This window comes from Streptopelia decaocto, assembly GCF_964273445.1.
Source record: "Streptopelia decaocto genome assembly, chromosome: 10".
Classification (NCBI taxonomy): Eukaryota; Metazoa; Chordata; class Aves; order Columbiformes; family Columbidae; genus Streptopelia; species Streptopelia decaocto.
The window spans coordinates 14,512,111-14,533,232 of NC_138665.1; the positions used below are offsets into that span (position 1 = coordinate 14,512,111).

At 46.3% G+C, this 21,122-nt stretch overlaps 1 protein-coding gene across 1 annotated transcript in view; it reads right to left on the reverse strand.

The window, feature by feature from the left end:
* Nucleotides 1-21,122, reverse strand: part of GPC3 (glypican 3) — a 151,144-nt gene that overhangs the window by 77,981 nt on the left and 52,041 nt on the right. The window contains exon 3 of the mRNA XM_082061736.1: nt 3,323-4,017. Coding sequence (XP_081917862.1) covers nt 3,323-4,017 — 695 coding nt within the window. The remainder of the gene's footprint in view (nt 1-3,322; nt 4,018-21,122) is intronic.

A 21,122-nucleotide genomic window follows, 5' to 3' on the forward strand; every position in this document is an offset into this window, starting at 1 on the left:
ATGCTTTTTGCAGCCAGGTCTGCTGCGAGCTATAAAAGTGGTCCAGGACCCTGTGCAAATGCCGGCACCCAGCCTGGGGATGGGTGGTGAGAGGACAGAGGAGCAGCCGCATGGAGCAAGGATGCTTGATTAGGTAACACACCCGGGTACCTGAAATACCAGGAGGAAAAACTACTGCCAGAGAAGTGAAAAACCAAAGAAGCCCAAAGGGCAGGCAAGGGCAGTAGCATTGTTAGACAGGATATAATCACTATGGGCATGGAAGATAAGTTTTCCATAATTCCAGGGGATTTTAATGACAATTAAATAACCTGTCATTACCCGTAATAACATACAGGTGAATTGAACTTTGCCTACAGAAGCAGCGGTGGCCAAGGTCAGTAATAAAAGAGGTCGATGTGAGAAGCCAGTGTGAGAGCACAGCCCCTCATATTCAAAGACAACTCCTGCAGCATTTTGTACTTTGATATGACAAGGGTGTCTGAAACCAATCATATTGACAGGATAACAGTACACACAACTGTTTGCTTCTGGGTATATTCTTTGAAACTCAAAATGTTCTGATAAGTTTAACAGAGAAACTTTCATTCTAGCACAGCTTAAAAAAAAATAAAAATAATTGTATCTATGACTTAGGGGCAGAGATATTTACCCCAGATCCCAGATGCAGACGGGCTGTCAGAGTCGGGCGATCTGCAGTGCTGTAGTGAAGACTGTCAGCACTTCCATTACTGCTTTATTCCTCCACTGAACATCTCATACTTTCGTTCGTAAAAAAAAGTTGCTCTGGAGTCAGGATTGACATAAGAGCCTTAACTGAGCAACATTGGTGTTTTAAAAATAAATTTTAAAAACACAGTGGCCATTCTCTTCCACCACCAATTGGTGGTCAATTGGCTTGCTTGGCTTGGATTTTTTTCCTCCACACTCCTATAACTCAAAAATGTCTCTAGAGCAAATAAAAGAATCACTCAAGTATTAAACGATCAAGAGGAGTTATGTTTAAATAAGTACCTAACTATATATGGCACTAATAAATTCCAACAGCTCTATGAAGTATGAAAGGACTGAATGGTTTTGCAATGCTCAGTGATTTTTTTATTTTAAAGTAAGTCAATTTATGTTCTGGTTTGGCAGAGGATGGGCAGATTATGGCTCTGCTGCCATGGCTTGCGTTGACTTTAGCAGCACTCTGTCTACTTGTCTTCCCACAAACACATTTTCAGTAAACAGATCAAGGTCTCAGTAATCAATAATATAACCAACAGTCACGTTCCTTCACTGTATACATCTTCAAGACATCTTCAAGAAAAAGCACATTTTTATTGTTGTGCCAATAAAAGAAGGGTATGGGAGGACAAACACTCCTCCTTTCAGGACCGACATGTGTGCACTTGCCAAATCTGACACGCAGCCTGCAAGGGTGATGCTTCTGTTCTGCCTCAGCACCCACAAGCACGGAAGGTTTGCTGATACAAACCATGCTGGATGCTTGTGCCCACAGCTGAACATGTCGACCAATTTTTTGAGATCAAACTACATGTAGAAGTTTTGTTTCTTACTGCCTTGGAAATGCCAGCTGGGCTTAGAGCTGAGCTGGGTCTTCTCTCTTGTATACACCATTATCACCTGTAACATGAATTCTCCATCTCAGCCAACCTCAGGCCAAATGTACAGTCACACCTCTGCTCTTGTGCTGTTCCAGAGAGGGCTGACAGGTTCTGACTGACAGAAGAACCACCTGTGCTGGTTCTACAGCAGCAGAAATTGTACCCAGCAGAACTGCTGCCCCTTGACCGAGTCCTGCCTGCATCCATCTGCCCAGGTAACCAACACTAAGACCCAGCCCTTATCCACAGCTTCCTCCTGGTCACCGCAACACAAGAATAATTCAACTTAATGGAGATTTGGTCCTTAAAATCCTTCTAAGCAATGAGGAGATCTTGCACCACATGTGCCAAATTACCCAGGGGGTGTGAAACTGCTCAGGTGCCACTATGTGATTTCACAGCCTGCATATGCGCGGTGGCACGTCTGGGGCAATCACCCAGCAAAGACAGCACATAAACCAGCACAGTAGAGTGCTGCTGGCTGAATGCCACATAGCTCAAAATCCATAAACCCATACACTTCCACAGTCCCCAAAAAAGATAAGTGTCTAGTTCCAGTGCTAGTTCTGCAGTGACCTACATAAACACAGTTCCTTTGTAAACAGGAGTCGAGAATTATAGGAACAAGCAGCTAACAGGGGAACAGCAGCAGATTTTAATCATCGTTGGCTTTAAGCAAACTATAACAATATTCCCGCACCTTTGCCCTCATCCCCAATTCTATCCTACCTGCACGGAGCAGTTCAATTGTGTCTCAAGAAAAATCTCCTCTGCAAAACAAGTGTTACATTACTATAGCCCATTTGTCCTTGGCATTCGAACAGAACAGTGGGATTTTCTGAACAAGAAAGCCTCAGTTTCTCAGAAGGCTCAGAAATTCACACAATGTGTTTTCAAAGAGTCAGGTCACTCCTAATAAATAAGAAATAACCTCACCCCTGGGATTAAAGGCAGCCCAAAACTGGAATGAGCTACCAAAAGAGGGAAAACCAGATCTCCTTTGGTAAATCGGGAAGCAGGGGATGTCACAGTATGCACTCTCACTTGGCATCTATTTGGCGGTACATTTCAGTGATGTTAAAGCAGGCAGGGGACACCCAGAGTGCAAAACCAGCCTTTCAGAGATACCCGAGGCAAGCACAGCACCCAGGGAGTACTGAAGATGCTGGGACATCTCAGCTCCCAACCTCACACCCCAGCTACAAGGCAGATGCCAGGACACCATTCAGGCCAGACATGAGGAAGAAATTTTTTACGATGAGGGTGCTGAAACACTGTCCCAGGTTGCCCAGAGAGGTGGTGGATGCCCCATCCCTGGAGACATCCCAGGCCAGGCTGGACAGGGCTCTGAGCAACCTGAGCTGGTGAAGATGTCCCTGCTCATGGCAGGGGGGGCACTGGGTGAGCTGGGAAAGTCCCTTCCAACCCAAACTATTCTATTATTCCATGACTCCAGACCCTTCTGCTCTGACCAACCTGAAAAGAGGCAAAGCCCGTAACTGACGCCCAGCCCATGCAAACACATTTCAAATGCTACCAAAAGTTTCAAAAATCATAGAACTGGGGGGAGAGAAGGGAGAAGCTGGTAACTGGAGCATTTAGGGTTTGCTGGCTGGAGGACAGGGTTAGGTTGGTTTCAACACACAGAGCTAGCAGTTCACAACCGAGCCCTGCTGTGGCAGCAAGCTGGGGAACTGCAGAACACCACTCACAGTTGCTGAGAGCTTTCCTTCGTTCTTCTGCACATGGACGATCGCATCCCGCACGAGGGAGAAGAGGTTCAGGAGGACATGCTCCATGTCATAGATGCCATGCATGCCTTTGGTCAGCCCCTCCAGTGACCTGATGTACTCTCGCCAGTGGTTATCGATCTCCACGACGCCTGCCAAGCATCCCTGCATCACCGAGCTGCAGTAGCTGGCACAGGGCTTGGCCAGGAGGAGCCCCTGGCAGTGTGAGCAGTACCACATCTTCAGCAGCGCTCGGCCACAGTCCTTGCTGAATTTTAAGTGGTCAGTAGTGTTTATCACCTCGATCCCCAGGTTGAGAGCCTGCAAAAAGACCCGCGTGGCCTGCAGCGACTTGGACACTTGCGTCATCATCATCTTCGGGTAGTTACCAAAGACTTTGAGGTCTCTCCTGGCTGCCCGCAGGCATTCAGTCATTTCCACAGAGAAGTCGGGGAAGCCGGGATTAAGCAAGTGAGAGTAAACCAAAGGGAATAAACTGTCAAAAAATTCATTTATCATGTCATTAACACTGATGTCAGAGCCCAATATGTACAGCGAGACATCAGTAAAAAGTTCTCCAACAAACTTAAGAGCTCTGGGCCCCATGCTCTGGTAGTGGGTCCTAAACATGCTGTTGGTGAAGTTCCTTGCATGCCGTACTACAATTTCAAAGGCTTCTGCAAAACAGAACAAAAAAAAAGAAGTTATTAAGAGACGATGAGCTCAGGACCAGGAAGGATAACACTTTACCCCATTCCTGCTGCCAAGACTCATCCTCTCCTGCCAGCTTTGGGTCACAGCCCTGCCTACTGCAAAACTTACCAGCATCAGCGATTTTCTGGGGAAATGCATATATTCTTTAAACAAAAGCTACATTTCAAAATGGCAAAACCTATGAGCTAGTTAACATTTCAGCTTTTAAAGAAAATATTGATTCAAGAAAAGGGCTAGACTGCAATTTCTTCCTCTCCCTCTTTGATATTGATTTGAAATTAACAGGAATTCTCTCTCAAGACTTAAGACAGAGATAAATGTTTGACAAATTTAAAATTAGGAAACAGTAAATACTGACATTCCATTATGAAAAGGAAAATATTTATAGGAGCTTAATCACAGAGGATATTTGGACTGGACCCCCAGCACCTGCCCTGCACTAAGTGTCCTCCAAGCCATTTGAAAAGCCCTTGCAGTACCGTAGGTTTCCCAAATGCACCAGGTTCACTTCAGCTGCAGATCCAACGTTTCATCTGCCCTGGACAAGAGCTGCTCCACGGTCCAAAGTGGTGGTGACAGCCAGCAACAGCGTCCATAAAATCAAGGATCATTTTGGTTGGAAGAAACCCTCAAGATCACCAAGTCCAACTGTTAACCCAACACTGGCACTAAACCATGTCCCTAAGAACCTCATCTAAACGCCTTTTAAACCCCTCCAGGGATGGTGACTCCACCACTGCCCTGGGCAGCCTGTTCCAATGCCTGACAACCCTTTACGGGAAGAAATTTTTCCTAATATCCAACCTGAACCTTCCCTGGTGCAACTTAAGGCCATTTCCTCTTGTCCTATCACTTGTTACATGGGAGAAGAGACCAACACCCTCCATGCTACAACCTCCTTTCAGGCAGTGGTAGGCGGGTGCCCGCCAGGACCACTCTCACATACATCAGGTTGTGCCAAGCTGCCCTGTGAAGCTCAAGTTTTTTTACATGAAGACCATTAATTTGCTAGGAAAAGCCAGGGTGCATTTTCCCTTCTTCACCTTCAAAGACTTGGTGACTTTCTGCTCATACCTCCTCCATGCAGCAAGCAGGAGAGCCTCCATGCAGCAGGGTCACTGGGTGGTTATTCCCTTAATTACAGCCCTCCCCACCAGGAGGCTGCCAAAATATCCGTACCCAGAGATGCAAAGACAATGTGCCTACGCACACCTCAGTTTGCAAGTTAAAGCATTAGAAGGGGAGGTGACAATGGCAAACTAAAGTCTTTTTCTTCAGCCAACTCTCTCTACCAGCCTGTGTCCCACCCTCCAGGGTACTATTCATTAAATGCTAAAAATAATGAACCGCCTCTCAGTTCACAGGTCACTGATGCCCCGCGATGTAACCACTCTCAACTGTGCCACTCTGGAAACACACATCCAGGCTCAATTTGCATGAAAATTATTCATGTTCAATAATTAAAGGGAATGTTTAATTTTTAAAACCAAAAGTGTTATTTTTCCCATTTGTTAAGGCTGGGATGCAGCTGAGCGTGGCCTGACGCCTCTCCACAGGGGTTCGATATCAACGCAATCACAAGCAATGTCAGGCCTTGCCGCTCGCCCCGCATAACCCCTCACGTTGCTCAAGAGCTTTTGAGACATCACATCTCCAGGACTTCCAGCCCTTCCTTCCCAGGTGCACTCTATGCTGAGACCCAATGCTGTTTGCTGCCCCACACACCAGCACACAGAAAGCTGTGGTATAAGCAGTGATCAAAGCAGAAATTACTGATAGACTTTTGCAAACAGCTTCTCCATCCCATCTGCTGCCTGCACACCTCCCGGACACACCACTGAAGCGTTTTGTCCACAGCTCCCGACACCCGCAGCACCAGGACTGCCCCAGCAAGCCCAGAGCAACCATCTGCATTCCCAGACGACCCAAATCCCTCCTGGCACCACAGTCTGACGGATGCAGACGTGCGAGCACACAGACCCCTCTGTCCATGCCTCCCTCGCCGTGACAGCGGGCACCTCGCTCCTCACACCCCGCCAGACTATTGCAAAGCTCTCCAGGCACAGCGGCGCATCCAACGCGGAGCGGGGTAAACGTGCGCGCTATGCGAGCAGAGCAAATTCTGGTTGCGCTATTAAAAGTTTTAAAACAACAACAACGAAAAAAGTCTTTTCAAATAGGGCACATGGATTATGAAACTTTTTTCCTTCTTTATCCTCAAGGGCACCAGAATAGCTTTTTCCTCAAAGAGCACAAAGCACTCTTTGGGCCAATGTTTTTCTGACAGCACTGCAGACGATGCCAGGATTTTCATGCTGTGCCTCACCATTCGCCTTTAACCTCTTCTCTGTTAGTTCCCTTAGAAAAAAGTCCTCCCTCTTCCCTTTTCTTGCTCCTCTCTGCTTTGCAAGTTACCATCAGAGCCAAGAGACTCTTCGCTGATTAGAAAAATATTCCAAGCTCCTATGCAAACCTCCTACGGCGAGAAATGCTTCAGAAAGGAATCGAGAACAGTGGCGTATCAGAAGAGCATGCACACACAGTCCCACTGCTTTAAAGGTCATGACATGCACATAATTTTTATCATAATAACTGGCTAAGAGTGTCTATTTTATGCGCCTTGGAGCCTTTGCATATATCCATTAGAGAGCACAACAGGGACTATAAAAGCACATGGAGCCTCCTGCTGCCCTATTAATAGATGCAAGAAATAATAAAACTGTGAAAAAAGAGTATTCCACATCCAAAATCTCTCACACCCAGTTGTTTATTCTGAAATATTCCTTTTGAAGGGCTGGCTGCAAGAATTTTAAAGCCCCAGCAGCAGAAGTGACCCACGGCCAGACTCTGAGCACTTCAAAGAGGAGGAAACTTCTGGGTCAGTCCGCTGTGCTCCCATGAGTGAGCCTCGCGGGAAGAAGGAGGGGACACCACATTACAGAACCAGCACAGGCTTCTGCTCCTCCATAAAGTCCCACAGCCTGGGTTTGATGCTGGTAAAACCTGCCCTGCTCATAACATGGCACTATTGGAACTCCAGTTGCACAGAGCTGCAATCTAGAAGGCTGGGTCACGGACGTGACAGCCCAAGTGGCTGCAAGCCACCACACCAGAAAGTCAGTCCTGTCTGGGTAGGACTTCAGCACATTTCATTTTCAAGTACCGAGAGGTGCAGAACACACACACACACAAACTGTGCTCCAAAGTCATCTCAGCCAGCACAGGGACAAAACGTGGGAGCACTGGAACACCACACAGCACCACGGTGCTCTGTCTCAGGATGGACTGGAAGAACCAGACTGTGCTCGAGTGAAACAAAGGGACCACATGCAGGACATGAGCTGGAACACCATCAGCAAAGCATCACACCTGCCACAGCGGTACCCTACATCTGTCAGCTACCTCTGCCAAGGGCTCATGACGATGGTGTGAAACAGCTGAACCTCTACTCCAGAGCACATTTATCAGGCACCAGTTGAAAAGCATGGGCTTTTGCTTATTTTTCCAGCCAGACTCTCACTGAAGCACCTGGAGAGGAGTTGCTGCCTGGTTCCAGTGGCCAGGAGGGAAGGACTAAGCTGCTTTCAAAGTGCAAAAGCTCCCCAGAACTCAGCCCAGGGAGGGCTCCACAGCCACTGCAAAGTGGCAATTAGAGAAAAGAAAATAAATTGTAAAAGAGCATAACAGTGCCCTGAGTGGGGATTACTGGCAGGAGAAGGAAATCACTGCGTTCTCAGCTCAGATAATAAAAGTCTGCTGCTTAGTAAAAACGTCAGTTTTCCTGAGAAGGCACATTCACTCCTGAGCTGCAGCTACTTCAAAGGGGCCGATGCTGGGGCCGGAGGAGCTCGGATTAACCTGCTGGCTCCCCCAGGGCTGCAGGAGACTCCAGCCGAGTCTGGGACTTGATAGGTTTATTTAAGAAATTATGTGATGCAGTTGCCTGAGCCGCAAGGAGCTGGCATGAGCAACCCCAGCGAGTCATTCCTGCACAGTGTCCTCCCTGAGAGGTGAAAGCCAAAATCTGACAGCAGCTGGAGAGCCAGAGTAGCGACAGAGACAGCACCCATCCCCAGTCCAGCATCCCCAGGTCTGAGCTCAGAAGGTGCAGCTTCACAAGCGACTGGAGTTGTTTGGAAAGGTGCTGCTGGTATGAACAGGGAGGTCCATCCTCCCTCTGCCCTGCACCCCCATGGCAGCTCACCAAAAACCAGCATCACAGCAGCCACGTGGAGCCACCTCCCTGCATCACTGTGGCCAGGGGCAGGTGTGAGCTATCACGACCGGGAAAGCAGGATCCACCACGGAGATCAGACATCAGGACGTGCTGTGGACTTTGTGTGTGACACTCTGTCACTGTGTCGCTGCTGTTCTGCTGCAAACACGAGCTTCTCGCAGGGACAGAGCCCTTCTCTGTGCATCACACGGCGCACCGCACAAGTCCTCTTTGGCAAAGGCACACCACAGGTGAGCGAGCTGCACAGCACAACCGGCAGCGTTAGCAGCCCAGCTTCCACAGGGCATCTTGTCAAAGAACGAAGTAGTGATGTGGAAATGCTGGCTTGTGTGACATCCAGTCACCCCCAGCACGTAGACCCCAAGGGGTTAAAACTGCACCTACAACCTTGATTTTACTGTTTCTCTACACCTGGGCACACAAACCATGCAACCATAAAGCTCTCTCTGAGCAGGGAAGCTCCCACCATGGCTGTTCCCGCTGCCCATCAGGAGCTGAGCTCCCAGCTCCCATTTACACCTTTGCAAAATGTTCCTATCTTAAAAGCTGGGTAATTTTCTCCCCACATTTAAAGCCTTATCTTGATGACATAAAGATATGTCTTCACTCTAGAGGAACTACAACATGTTTGTTATTTCACTGCTAAGACCTGGTAAAGACAACACCCTGTTTTATTTTTGGGAAAGAGAGAGCTAGGCAGGTAATTCTAGGCAAAGTCACAGTGTCATCACCATGTTGCTACCTCCCCATTAAAGCTTCAGGGCCATCTCCTCCAGGACTATCCCAGACTGTAAAACAAACAAGAAACTGATTTCTGTGCAGCAGAAACCTCCCTGGAGGTCAACAGGAATCACTGGCATCCAGCAGAATTTCTCTCTCTGCAGATGATGATGCCTTTTGTGACCCACTGCATCCTTCCCAGGATGCTCCTGCTTGGAAGCGCCCCAGGTTACAACGCTGCACGCGGTTCTTCCCTGTCCTCAACATGGGACCATTTTCAAATCTCACCAGCTCTACGTAACCAAATGCACTTTAAATGCCTTTTAGGTATGAATGTGCCCCTTCTCCCCCAGTAAGTCTCATCTACAGATGAGACGGCTCCAGGGCAACAAGTGAACCAGCTCCTGAAGCCTGGTGGATTTGCTGAGGTCCCTGGGTTTGCTCCCCAGATACCTTCCCTGGAGGGTCCTTACTCACAGGACTTGGCGACAAACTCTCTGTGCAAGGTACAGAAATAACTACAGAGGCCAGAGAGCCCCCAGACCCATTTGCCGAACTGCTTCAGCTCTTCTTGCTCTCTGGCACTTCCCTGCTGACTGTAAAACCTCATTTATTGCCTGTGAAATGACCTATTGATGCAAATCCCTCTTGCTTCACTCCTCAGGACACAAATCACTTCAGGAAAGAACCAGGCACTGGAATCCCTCAGCCCATGAGAATTGTTTCCATCCCTAAGCCAAAACACAGGTGTCCAGGCAGGGTGGCAGAAAATTAATCAGTTAATTAACCTGGTCCTAAGGCAACTGCTGCATCCCCTTCAGGTCCAGGGTTTCTAAACCTTTAAAAGCCCCACACACCTAAAAACAAAAATGCTCAGTCCCTCCAAAAAATGCCAGTGTTGATGGATGGAACTTCAAACATTCATCAAGGAAATGCTGAAAGTTTTGGGTTTTGTAACCTTGCCAAAATATTTTCTGACACAATTGCCATGATACTACTACAAAGCCATAGGCGTTCACATGTGAGTGAGCTCTAAAGGAAATGCTTCTTTAATATCTCCAATGAATCAGACAACTTCAGACTCATTGCAACATCCTGTGATCTTGAAAGATGCACAAAAGAGCTCACCGAGAGAGAAACAACTGTTTGCCTGGGCTGCCACAGGCACCGCTGCTGTGACGAACCACAAGTCATTTTTCAAACAGCAGGTAATATTTATTTACCAACTTGGAAAAGGTTTGCAATATATCGAGCAGAAAGGAAACAAAATCCAAGAGATGTTCCCCTGGCAACAATAAAAGCAAACCCCAGATTTGTTTCGTTATGATTTACACCGCACTGCAAGTTTTTAACAACATTATCTGGAGACAAAAGCTCTTCTAAGCAGCGTAATTACTTTTGTCTGTGGCATTACAGAACCCATCAGATGGTGCCACTGCTGCTCTTGCAGGGTTTGTTTCTCTGAGTACATTTGGGTTTAGAGCTTAGGAAATTCTTTTTTTCAACTATGACAAAGCCTTTTGGATTACTGTTACAATATTGTCACTATAACGATTATGCACTTGAGCTCCCAAGCTTATGAGATTAGCTCCAAAGCATTAGTAATAAAAATTAGAATGATTTACTTATTCTGTCTTTCAAATTTTAAGCCATCAAGGTTTGCACTTTCTACCTTTGCTCCATCATCATCAGACCAGGATTTCTGTCCAACATTTAACGGAGAGGGGGCTCCTTCCAGCTCCCTGCCCACTACCTTTGCTCCCATGGATGCCAAGTTAAACATTTGAAGGCCAATGCTGCTCACCAGCCAAAGCCAAATCACCATGCTGTTGTCAAAAGAGCATATTCTCCTAATTATCCGTGCCTATCAAAACATCAAGCCCCAAAGCCACTTATTTTTAATCATTCAGCTCATCTAGTGCCCTGGCATTTTGAAATACACTCCCTGAAGTTTCTAATAACAATACTGTCGGTTAGCATCTCATTATACCCGATCAAAACACCCTGAAAACACGCTCCTATTATATTCTAGTTATCCAGACTAGGTCCAACTGTTAGGAAATTAGTCACACTGTGGTTCACCCATATATTATTTATATCCCATGGATAAAAACTTTGTTAATGCAGACAGCAGAGCCCACCAATGCAAGATGCTACAAGCCCAGAAGCAAAGACACAAGAAACGCCTACAGCTTCCCACCTCCAACCGGCCCCTCCTGGGGCAGGTCCTGTGGTGGTCTGTGCCTGTGCCAGGGTTAGAGATGCTGGAGGGGACCACAGGAAAGCAGCTTTTCTTCTGAGAATGACTCTGCAGTAAAATCTTTTGTGGGACTTCATGCTTGAACACATGGCTGTGGTGCTTTCTATTAAATATGGATTGCACATCTACCGTGTAACTTGTTTTCCTGAGCATCAGGAAATTTCCGCTTGGTGCCATGACAGATGTGTGAATGCTTAAGAGATTCCTGAAAATTTAATACGAAGTTAAAAATGTAAACAGTCAGGTCTGGCACGAGTGGTGGATGAACATGATTCTTTGTAAAAATCAAGGGGAGAAGGAGAACTAAACACCTGGAGAAGCCGGCTCAAACCAAACCCTGGGACCACCGTCAGAAAAGCAGAGAGGGAGGGATGCAAGAGGCTTCTGCAGCAAAAAAAGTGGATCTGTTGGGCTGGTAACCTGCCAGACTAAAGGAAGATAAATCTCTTGAGAGTGGTAAAACACTGTCCCAGGTTGGCCAGAGAGGTGGTGGATGCCCCATGCCTGGGGACATCCCAGGCCAGGCTGGACAGGGCTCTGAGCAACCTGATCTGGTGAAGATGTCCCTGCTCATGGCAGGGGTGGCACTGGATGAGCTTTGAAGGTCCCTTCCAACTCAAACTATTCTATGATTCTCTCTCCATGCACCTCATACCCCCAGCCTGGTGCTGAAGACCACGCAAGGGCTGGGGTTCAAGTTCAGGCTCCTCTCTCCATCACTGGGCATCAGTTTAGGGATGCACGGCACAGCAGGACCACAGGGAAGAGGCACAGCAGAGACTGCACACAGGAGCGCTCGAGGATGGAGGGAAGCCTTGGGCTTGGAAAGCATCTAACTCTGCACCCACCATTTGTGTGGGGTGAATGCTCCTCCTGCACAAGTGATTTAATGCAAAGGAAATGTTTTTATCCTCACCCGCTGCGCTCCGAGATGGCTGGGACTTGCACTGGAGAGAGCAGGAGGCAAACTGCAGTTCCACAGGGCAGGGACCACGGGGGTCACAGAGGTCTCACCCCAACCCAGCCCCACGGGAGGGCAGCGGGGGGCGCTGAGCGGGCAGAGCTCGGGGTCAGCCCACCAGGAGTTCACTTTCAGCCACACACAGAAATATATACCCTCCAAATATTTCATATTTTCCTTTTTCCTTCTAAAGGGGAAAAGTTAATTAAACCAATCCCACAGAACAGAAAATAAATCACTGAAAACAGCACCACCAGGCTTTTGTTATGCTATAATTATATCAATAACATGCCCAGAACTAATGTCACATCACTAGGGAAACTTTCACCTTCAGCATTTTTTTTCTGCCCCAGATATTTACTCTCTTTGCTTCTATTCCCTCTTACCTCACCAATTTGCTGCAGAGATGACGGTCTCCATCTACAACTCTTATTTTGAGCCAGCAGCTCAGGCAGGGAGCACAGCAGGAATAGCTTCAAAAACCCTGGGAAAGGGGCATCTCTGCCCTGGGTAACTGGCCAGAAAAAAATATCACCGACTCAGGCATTTTACCACTGCAAAGCCACATCTGGTGTTGTTTTGGTTTTATTTCTAAACACAAAGCGCATTTCCAAAACAGAGAGATGAAACAGCTCTTGGTCACACCTCACCACCTCAGACATATTTTACTAATTGGAGGCTCCAACATTCACCTAATGGGGTTATAAAGATACTGAAAAAGAAGTATGCCCTTTAAAAGGCAAGTGATAAGCCACATTTCAAGCAGAGGGCAAATGATGCCATACACTCCCTCCCAAATTTACAAGCCAAGCATTTTTAAAGACCAGGACATCAGTTTGTATAGTTTCTCCATTTAAACTACAAATTATAAGCAATTTCTGAAAAAATGCATGCCTAGCAAATTCCTTTATTCATCAGAAAAAGTGAAGATAAAGCAAGGCACCAGGTCAAGTTGAGCTTGCACTCAAAAATCGAACAAAATTCTTTGGAAGTGCATTGGTCTCAGTAACTTTAGAGCAACACAGATCTGAGACAGGTTTTCCAGGCTCCCTTTCATTCCAGCGGGCTTTTATCAGCCTGTTAAGTCTCCGACAATGGAGAGCAGACTATTTATTTAAGAAGCAAATTCCTTCCTTTATAATCTCCCCTGGCCAAATTCTCTTTAAAGCGAGCACAACTGTCTGATGAAAAGCAAATGGCAGATGATCAGTTCTTTATCCCTATAGCGACACAAAGGAATTGCATTTATTTAAGGGCACCTGTTGACTGTTTTTAAGTCACTCCAGCCCCTCTATTTCTGATTTCAGTGTCCTACCTGTGCTGGCAGAACTTGGGAAAGGCATTTGCTCAGTAACACACAGCAACCAACATCCGTGTAACTCTCTTCCCTAACAAGCAGCTGTTCCCAAGACACAGAACAGTGCCCAGGCTCTCACAAGCAATTTAGTGATTTTTTTTTTAAGCTGATTTTGTCTCAAGACAGGGGTTTCCAACATGGAAATAATAGCATGGATCATCTCAGCAGCACAAGCACAACCAGCCCCTCCGATGGTCCCTGGCAGCATCCAACTCACCAGGTATACAGACGATACTTTAGCAGCATCATGCTCAACACAGAGCAGGTACCCAAAGCCTTGTCCTGCCTGAGGTGCTGTGAGGACACACAGGACACCATACCCACACCAGCACCACTACAGCAGGGCTCAGGACATGCCAGGCACCATCTTCACCCATGAAAGAGATGGACCTGCCCATGGCCCCAGTTTCCAGACTTAGCACTTTCCAAAAACTGGACTAGTTTCTTTCCTTCCTCTTTGGTATCTTGAGTAGAGTTCCCCAAAACAACATCTGTTTTGCTGGGGGCCTTTGGGTATTGTTTTTTTTGGCTGGTTGTAGGGTTTTTTGGTTGATTGTAGGGTTTTTTGGTTGTTGTCTTTTTTGCTTTGGGTTGGGTTGTGTGTTTTGGATTTTTTGGAGGGGTTCTGTTTGGTTGGTTGTTTTTTCTTTGGTTTTGGGGGGGATGCTTGTTTGTTTGCTTAGGGGACTGTTTGCTTGTTTTTTGGGGAGTTCAGTTGCTAGGGTTTTTTTGTTTGGTGGGAGGTTTTGCTTGGTTGAGCTGTGGGGAAGGGGGGGCATTGGTGGGTTTTCTTTGGTTAGTTGGGTTTGGTTTTGTTTTCTAAGCTGGTGCACAGCAGATCCCTGTCCAGGGAAGAAGCTGAAGGTGGGACATGTCCCAGTGGCAGCAGTTGAGGCCATGGCTGGGCCATTCCCAGCATCCCACTTGGTTCCTGCATCCCCCCTTGGCCCTGACTCAAAGCCCCATCCTGATTAACGTGCATTTTAAAAGGAAGATGTTTTATTGTCTCCTTACTCCCCCCGTAAGAGCGAGGCAGCCATTGTAACAGGAGTGCAAGATGATAATTCGGCTTTCAAGAGCAAGGCTCACAACCATTGCTGCCAGGAATCGATCCGAGGCTGCAACACCTGCTCCAAACAGGCTTTCCTTCAAGTACATGAATAATCCTCTGCAAAGTAATGGTACTATCCATCTTTTGAAAGTTCTTCACAGGCTTAAATCCCTCGCTGAATGGGGCGGGGAGGCATGTGTTCAACCACGTTCCCAGTAAATTCAAATTCAGCTTGTTCTTTTCTAAAGAGAAACATGGAGAGTATCGATCGATAATTTACCAAAAGTTTTACGGCAGCCAGTTGTCTCAGTAATAGAGCAACCACTGCTCAGACATGGTTTAACGCATAATTTCCAGATCAATACAACTTTTGATTTATAAACAATGATAACAATAGGAGCAAGGACAAATATGCTTGGGAAAAAATAAACACTTTCTCTGAAGAATACTTTCAGTATAATCCTCTCAAAATGAAGACCACATATTTCAAAGGCTGTGTGTGGAAACCAACACAATATATTTTCTAACGAAGCTGAAGATTCATCTTCATGATCCACTCTGCACCTCTCGACATATAAGTATGTGGCCCTCTTGGTGACATCTGCTAAGTAGTAGCTTCTCGTACCTCCAGAATCCTTTTTCCCCAATGAAAAGTTACCACCTGGAGACGCCTCCCTTCTGAACACTTCCACACAAGGTAGTTTCCTACTGCAAATGCAATGTTTATTACGGAGCCTTCCCTAGGCGTGAAAAACACAGGTCAGAGAGGATTATATATTCTACCACCTGACAACTTTTTCAATTACTGTGCATGTTAAAATGATGCTACCACAAATAGGTTGCAAGAGATATGCTGGAAAATCTATTAACTTACTGTAAATCTATTTAAGTTGGGAATTCACACCTTGCAGAATTTTACCATTAGTCCTGAGGATTAGTTTATTGTTGGACAGGGAGGGCAGAGCCCACGAGGCTCATTTCAAAGACATACTGCACCATGTGCCTGTCTAAAAAGGCCCCAATCCAGGTATTTATTGTGTTAGTGAGTCTTTGAGTAAGTCCTTGCATGCTTCCCTCTACAGAGATACTCTCCTGAATAACACATCACCTCTTTTTAAACTTTCACATTGTTTCTCCTCCCTTCCGTAGTCTCCTCTTGCAGTGGAAGCACTGACATATTTGAGAGGTTACAACAACATATGCAAAATTATTCAGTTGCTTTGGGAATCAACACCTATTTTGTTCTATATCTGGGGCAGGGGGAAAGGGCTCAGATTCAAACACAAAGATTCCTGGTCCAAAGGCTACTGCCTTCCCTACCCCAAGCCACTACTGTTCCTGCCAGGAAGAATATTTTCCCTTGAAAAGCTATTCTTCATTTACTTCTTGTCAAGAATCAAAAAATTCATTTCCTGTGAGGTCTGCACTTAACTGACTGGCTCAGACATGTCAGAGATGGATCCTTCTTGATAACGGAGTAATGGGAGTTTTTCCAGCTTGTAGAGATAGAAAGAAGAGCCAGCCCGTTTTCCGCTATCTGAATTATCAGTTGCTGTTTGTCCCTCTGAAGGCATCGGTGAAGCAGAACTCACAGACTGTCAGCACAGCTCAGCCATAGCACAGCCTGCCACACACACAAGAGCAAAGGGATGGAGAGGAGAAGGAATTAAATGCCAGCAGCTCAGAGTTATGCCGACGTTCTCACCGTGTCTCTGGAAGTCCACGTGACTTTGCTATTTTGATCACCTCCAGGGTAGTAGAAAGCTCAGATCTGGGTTCAGACCTCCCTCACCCAAGCTGTAGCCCAGTTTAAGCAGCATACAGCACCACAGCACGGAGAAAAGCCTTGGAAAGAAAGAAGGGGAGACCTGTGTTACCTGTGTCTGGCACTAGGAACAAATTTGGCTCTCAACATGGATGAGAAGTGGTGAGCATCCTCTTTGCAGACAGTATCCCACTTCTCTACCAAACCATATTTTGCTGTCTGAAGTCAATAGCATTATTCTACACCTGTCCTCACTTTTCTTCGAAATTTTCAGCTTTTCATACAAGACCCAAGGACCTTCCCGAAGGTCCCCCAGAACAGTCTTCCCATGAGCAGGGACATAAAGGCCAAGGCACCAGGGCAGTTTTGCCCTCATTGATGGGCAGTCTACAACCCTTCATCTATGGATGCCCTAAGCCCCCTTTAGTGAAACCTGCACCCCCTGTCCATCAGCTAACGAAGGGACCTTTGCAGGCAGGGAAAGAGCTGGGCCAGCAAAGGAGCAAAGATGCTCTACAACACCCCTGCATCCTCAAGAGCCTTTCTGGAAAATACACTTGGCTGTAGCCACATTGCAAGTCCATGGCCACCCTCCCCGTGTGTTTTTCCATTACAAAACACTTATCAGATTCCCTTCGTCTTCAAGGCAGATGGGCAAAGCAAGTGAGCAAAGCTAACAGCATCACCAGCACAGAGAGTTGAGTGAAAATGCTGCCAATGATCAGACGGGACGGACTTGCTCTGTTGCTGACACCTCTCCCTAAACATGGTCCGTTTGCTGTGACAGACTTTGGAAAAGCTCCTCCTGACTTCCAGAAGCAGCAGCTCAAAGCGGGTCCACGCAAACATGGACCCAGCCTGTCTACAAAGCATACAAAGCCGGGCACAAAGCACTCTTTCCATTTACTCCTTGCATGCAGCAGCCCGCTCTGCTATTGCTAAGCCTGAGGTTACACTGCAAACCTCCCTGCTCTTTCTGTTACCAATTTGATGGCATTTTACGTACCCGAGAAATCTAAACTGCAATAAAACCACAGTGACAAATCCAAAGCTGGCAATGGAAAAAGCAGTTCCTGCCCATGGTGGCTGTGCGGGGAGCATGTTAAAAGCCGTCTGGCGCAAGAGACATTAAAATTTGCAAACATGCAGCTCTCTAACTCCCCCCAGACACCAAACCCCCACTCTGCCCAGACAAAGAGCCCATGGACGCCAGGGCTGCAGAATCTCCCCATAAACACTTTCATTTTAAGCCAGTTTAACTGGACAAAGGTCAAGACCAGTAACAGCACGACATGTGTTATCGGTTAAACAAAGTTAGCAGCTATCAGTTAAACAAAGACCACTTAGACACAAACCAAATCAAAGATCCTCTGTATTTCAGGCACCCAGATGAAACTCTAATACCTTACTAAGCCTCAGCATTTAATGTGCAGTCTCCATGAAGTCTGCATTGGGTTTTTTTTTAATTGCACATGAATGAATTAACCATCCAGGTAAATAGACTACAACTTCAAAAAATTGGGTAACAACATAAAAATCTAGAAACGCCATCTACACTTCTGCTGCCCAGAGCAACTGCTGTGGTTCTGATTTCTGATCAGGAAGTACAAACTAAAATATTGTCCGATTTGTATAGGCAGCAAATAGAGTATTCTTCTTCCCTGAAAGCTCAAATAGAGATACCTATTAAACACGTATTTAATGAGAAAATTTACTTTTTCCATAATGAATGTTTCCATACCATGTTATATTCGGTATATAAATTCAGTCAGGATTTAATCTGATGTATTCCGCACTCCAATAAGTGATTATTTGTAGCAAAGTTTCACCTTTGACAAAGGCTGAATCTATTCCCAACCACTGGAATTGCTCTCACATCTTGCACAATCTGTTGTTTTCCTGAAGCTCCAGCTTTGGACAGAGCAGATTACATAAAGACCTCAGTTTACAATTGAAAACCAAAACAATCCAGCCCTCTCTGCTGTGGGAAAAAGCTTGAAAATGTGACCTGCAGTGCCGGAAGACAAGAAAAGCAAATTAAAGAAAACCTCATAATGTACCCTTTTTCAAACTTACCACTTTTAATGCCAATCACATTGTTCTTATGGCTTTAATCACGATTTCGTAATGCCCTGAGGTTATAGTCACTGAAAACCACATGCTTCCACTCAACTGAGACAGCAAAACATTTCGCAAATTCATCTTTCCTATTAAGATGCTTTTTCTTCACCTCCTCTAGCTTAAAACATGGGGAAGTGCCACAAAAACCTCAGCATTTTTCTCCTTCTTTTTTCTCCCCATCTTCCCCCAGAATATCAGGGCAACCCTGCCCCGATTTGGAGGAGTCTCAGACTTTAATTTTACAAATTAACAAAACCAACCGGTTTTAAAACACAGGATTATTATTGTTCCCCGTTTCCCAGGCTGACACGCAACTTATCCCCCAGACCTATCAAGCAGCACGTAAGCAAAAGACGCAATTTCAAACGGCCCCAAACCACAAATCATTCCCCCCACATGCGGCACTGGAGATCTGGCCGCTGAGCAGCGCTGGAGCTGGGGGGTGCAGCCCCAACAGCCCCCGGAGCGCTGGGGCTGCCCACCAAAATCCCCAAAATAGCCAAATTTCAGTGCTCGCCTCCAGAGCTAGAAAGGGAAAATGAAGTAGAAAAAGCTAATTTCCTTTGCTCCTGAATGAGTTACTCACTACAGTTCCTGTCCTAAACAAAGGCCTAACAGCACGAAAGTGAACCAAACTGGACAGAGGGGGAAAAAAGAGAGTTAGCAAGCAGCAGGCTCATGTTTAGTGATGCCAGTATATCCAGTACATTAACATGCACACAACAGAAGAAAAAGGGGGAAAAGGAAAATTATTATGGGAAACGTTAAGGGCTCCTCTCTGAGCTTTGCTACTTCACATTTTCTGCTGTCAAATCTGAAGTTAAAGCTGAAAATCCCTCATGTGTGCATACAGTTTTTCCAACACCATTGAGCTCTTATACCACTTTGTCATCCCCATGCGAACACGCTGAGCAGGGAGGAGAAACTGCAGCTGTGAGCAGAGCGAGCCCAGGCCTCACATGCAATATTACATAACAATTCACTTTTGTATGTCAAAAAAAAAAATAATTGATTCATAAAGAGAGGCCAGTAACACCTCACTGTAGAATGTGGCCATTCCTGAAGTTACTTTTACACAGATTTGACTGCACGCTCCCTTCTTCCAGCACCAATACAAGGCAAAAAGGGTCTGGCTTAATGAAATAACCAGTTGGGTGTGGAGGTGATTCACAGCCGCCATCCCAAGCCACATGCAAAGCATTCTCAGCCTGGAAGACCTGCCTGGTGCTCCTGCAGCACCATCCTCTGCTGGAGACCTCAGGTGGCCACCGCCAGCCAGGGAAAGCCTTGTTGCACTGCAGGATTTAGTTTGTACTGATGTTGGATAAAAGAGGGTGGAAGGTGAAGACTGAAAGTATTTGCAAGTTTATTTAATTCTCAGTGATTTGCTAAAACCATGTAAACAAACAGAGCATCCCTGCCACTCCTCACTGGTTTTTATGAAAGGGGACTGGGAGTCCCTATAGCCGTTTCTTCGCACATGTCCATTCTTAAATTTAACTAGACAGTAACATCAACTAGACGGTGGAAAAACACAAAAAGGCAGAGGCTAAACTGCTTCTCACCCTTCACAAGCTCACTCCTGCAACGCTCTTCTTCCAGCCCAGGCCTGAAATGTTAAAATCCTGTCTGCAGAGAGAATTAGGCAGGATTTATTGCAAACACCTCCTCTGGACACTTGTAAAGCAATCTGAGAGCACCTAATGGATTTAGGATTTAGCTAAATTGCTGCAACACAATAAAGAGATTAAGAGCATGGTCAGTCAGAAGCGATTGAGTTAGCACATCCTTAAAAAGCTGCCAGCCATCAGCAAGGAGCAGGAGTAACAACCAAGCAGGAAAAAAAAGGGAGCAGAAATGCAGGAAGCCTTTGGCACCATGAAGCATTTGATCCAAGCTCATCGATACAGGAAAGAAAGCTCACTATAATTTTTCTGCAACTAGTAATTTCATTTTGGAATATGTATTGAAAGAGAACACACAAATTTAAAATAGCACATTGCTGGATGCAAATCCATTCCTGCAGGTGACCACCTACACAAATACCTTCAAGGATCCAGCAGCCCTTCCCTTACAGACCTTGTAGGATCATCTCAAAGCTTCACTACGTGGGACCGATTACAAGAGTCTCATGTGCTCTGAACACGCGGGGTCTTTCTGAAACTTGGCAAGGTACACTTTTCCTGATTTTCACTGCATATTTCCATGTGCTTCCCAGACTCCTCTTCCCATCCATCTCCACTTTGCTGCACTTTGCGGGGGGACGCGGGGGAGCGGATCACACACCAGCCTCTCTGCCCACCGGCCGTTGCCCTCCAGCTGGGCAGAGACGGGCTCCAGGGAGGTCTTTGCGTGGCAGAAAGGGATTCAACCCAGGAAAGCTGGAGCAGCAAACTGCACTTAAACAGCTCGGCACCACCTTACACCCATTACAGCACCTTCCAGACTAATTTCCAAGAAAAAGCTCACAAACAGGTTTGTCATAAACTGGCCTTTTTTGCAGTCCAGGAAAAAGCGTGCACCATATTCTGGCTTCATGTTCACAGAGACTCTACAAGAGCAGAGCAAGCCTGTCAATCACACTCCTTCCTGCACC